The 1,761-nt window shown below is 73.6% G+C and overlaps 1 protein-coding gene across 1 annotated transcript in view; it reads left to right on the forward strand.

Annotated features, from left to right (window-relative positions):
* The window catches only part of INTU (inturned planar cell polarity protein), a 42,596-nt gene that overhangs the window by 20,168 nt on the left and 20,667 nt on the right, over positions 1-1,761 (forward strand). Inside the window, exon 2 of the mRNA XM_012734833.1 lies at positions 1,343-1,759. Within this exon, the coding sequence (XP_012590287.1) occupies positions 1,343-1,759 (417 nt within the window). The remainder of the gene's footprint in view (positions 1-1,342; positions 1,760-1,761) is intronic.

Genomic DNA, 1,761 nt, shown 5'->3' on the forward strand with positions numbered 1-1,761 from the left:
CGCCTGTGGGCGCTGCCCCAGCGTCTGCCCTGGCCCTGGAGCTGCCCCGCCGCCTGGGCTCGCCGCCTTCCCACGAGACCTTGGGGATGACACCGAGGGGCCCCGGCGCACCGACTGCCCAGTCCCTCCCGCCCTGTGGCTGCGAGCGCGCAGCTGGTGGGCCCGAGGTGACCCAGGCTGCGGCCTCGGGTGCCAGTGCAGGGGCCGGAGCAACAGTGGCCGCGGGAATGTTGACCCGCAGGTCCGGCACCGGCCACCCCTCAGCGGCGGGTCTCTCAGACTGGTTTTCACGCTGTGGAGGGCAGAGCGCACAGAAAGCTGAGGCCAGTGTGCAGCCGGCAGCCTCTGCTGTCCAGCCGGGGTGTCCGCCTCGCCTGGGGCTGGAGGCTCCGTCCACCTGGCTGTGGGCAGGCTGCTGCTTCCCGCGCGGGGGGCGCCTCGCGCCCTCGGTCTGCCCTCGCCGCTGTCTTGACTGTTACGCTGCTGGGGTCACTGTCGGGGCAGCCCGGTGGGTCCGGACGGCACTGCGCGGCGGGGACATGGTGTCGGACACTTGTCCGAGCCAAGCCCACCCTCGCAAGCCGCGGGCAGGAACTGGGAGCTCCGTGGACTCGAGGCGGCGAGGGCCAGGCAGTGGGCTCGGCCCACGGGAACCCTGTGCTGGGCGGCCGCCGGCTAGGGCCTTGGGTGCCCAGAAAGCCTCTCCCTTTGCCCAGGGGGCCCAGAGCCGCGTGTGCTGCACCCAGCACGGACCCGGGGTGCTGAGCCCCACCTGAGCCCGGCCCGAGCCGCCCCGAGCCGCCTGCGTTGCTTCTGCCGCTTTTAAGACCCCGCCTGGGGTTGCCCTGTTCCGGGAGTCGGCACCCCATCTTCAGGCAAAGGGGAGGGTCTTCCGCCCACGGGGGCCTCTCCTCACGCCCCGCAGCGCTCTGCGCGCCCGCTGGCTGGCCGGCGCGGCTCCTGGCGTCGGGCGCGGGGGGAGGGGGCGGCCTCCTGGCTCTCCCGGGGCGCTGACCGTGCCCGGGGCCCCAGCCCCGCGGTCCTCTGAGCCCCGCAGCCCCCGCGGGCTCCGCCACAGGCGCCCTCACCCGGGGCGGGGGCTCGCAGGGTGGAGGGGCGGACACGTTCCGGCCAGGCGCGCGTCTGGCCACGGCCTGCACAGGGCCCGGTGTGCCCCCGAGGGTGTGCCCACTCGGGCCGCTTCAGGCACGTAGTGACGACCGTGACTCGCGTGGCGCCGCCCCTTCCCGCTCAGCCACGCCCGAGGGCTCCGGGCAGGGCCCCGTGCGCCGTGGCCAGGCGTTTCCAGCGGGGCCGGTCAGGCTGTGCGGTCTCCCCGCAGGGACCTCGAGCCCGAGTGGCTGGACAGCGTGCAGCGGAGCGGGGAGCTGTTTTACTTGGAACTGAGCGAGGACGAAGAAGAGAGCCTGCCCGAGCCGCCGGCCGGGAGCCGCGTGAGGTTCAGCGAGCAGGAGGTCGTCATTGGGGAGGACGAGCCCAGGGGGCGCGCGTGTGAGCCCCCACTCCGGCGCTTCACCAGAATTCTGAAGAGCAGAAGGCTTTTGCCCGAGCACCCCAGGAAGAGAGGCAGCCACGGCCCAGGCCCCGTGTCCATCCTCAAGCACCAGCCCCACCCGCGGGCGGGGGTCGTGGTCCAGCAGCCGCTCAAGGACGTCAGTGTGTACGTGAACCCCAGGAAGCTGGCTGTGGCCACGGCCAAGCAGCCGCCCCGGCTGGAGGCCCTGCTGGGCATCGTCCACC

This window comes from Condylura cristata, unplaced genomic scaffold (assembly GCF_000260355.1).
Source record: "Condylura cristata isolate star-nosed mole 26May11 unplaced genomic scaffold, ConCri1.0 scaffold00075, whole genome shotgun sequence".
Lineage (NCBI taxonomy): Eukaryota > Metazoa > Chordata > Mammalia > Eulipotyphla > Talpidae > Condylura > Condylura cristata.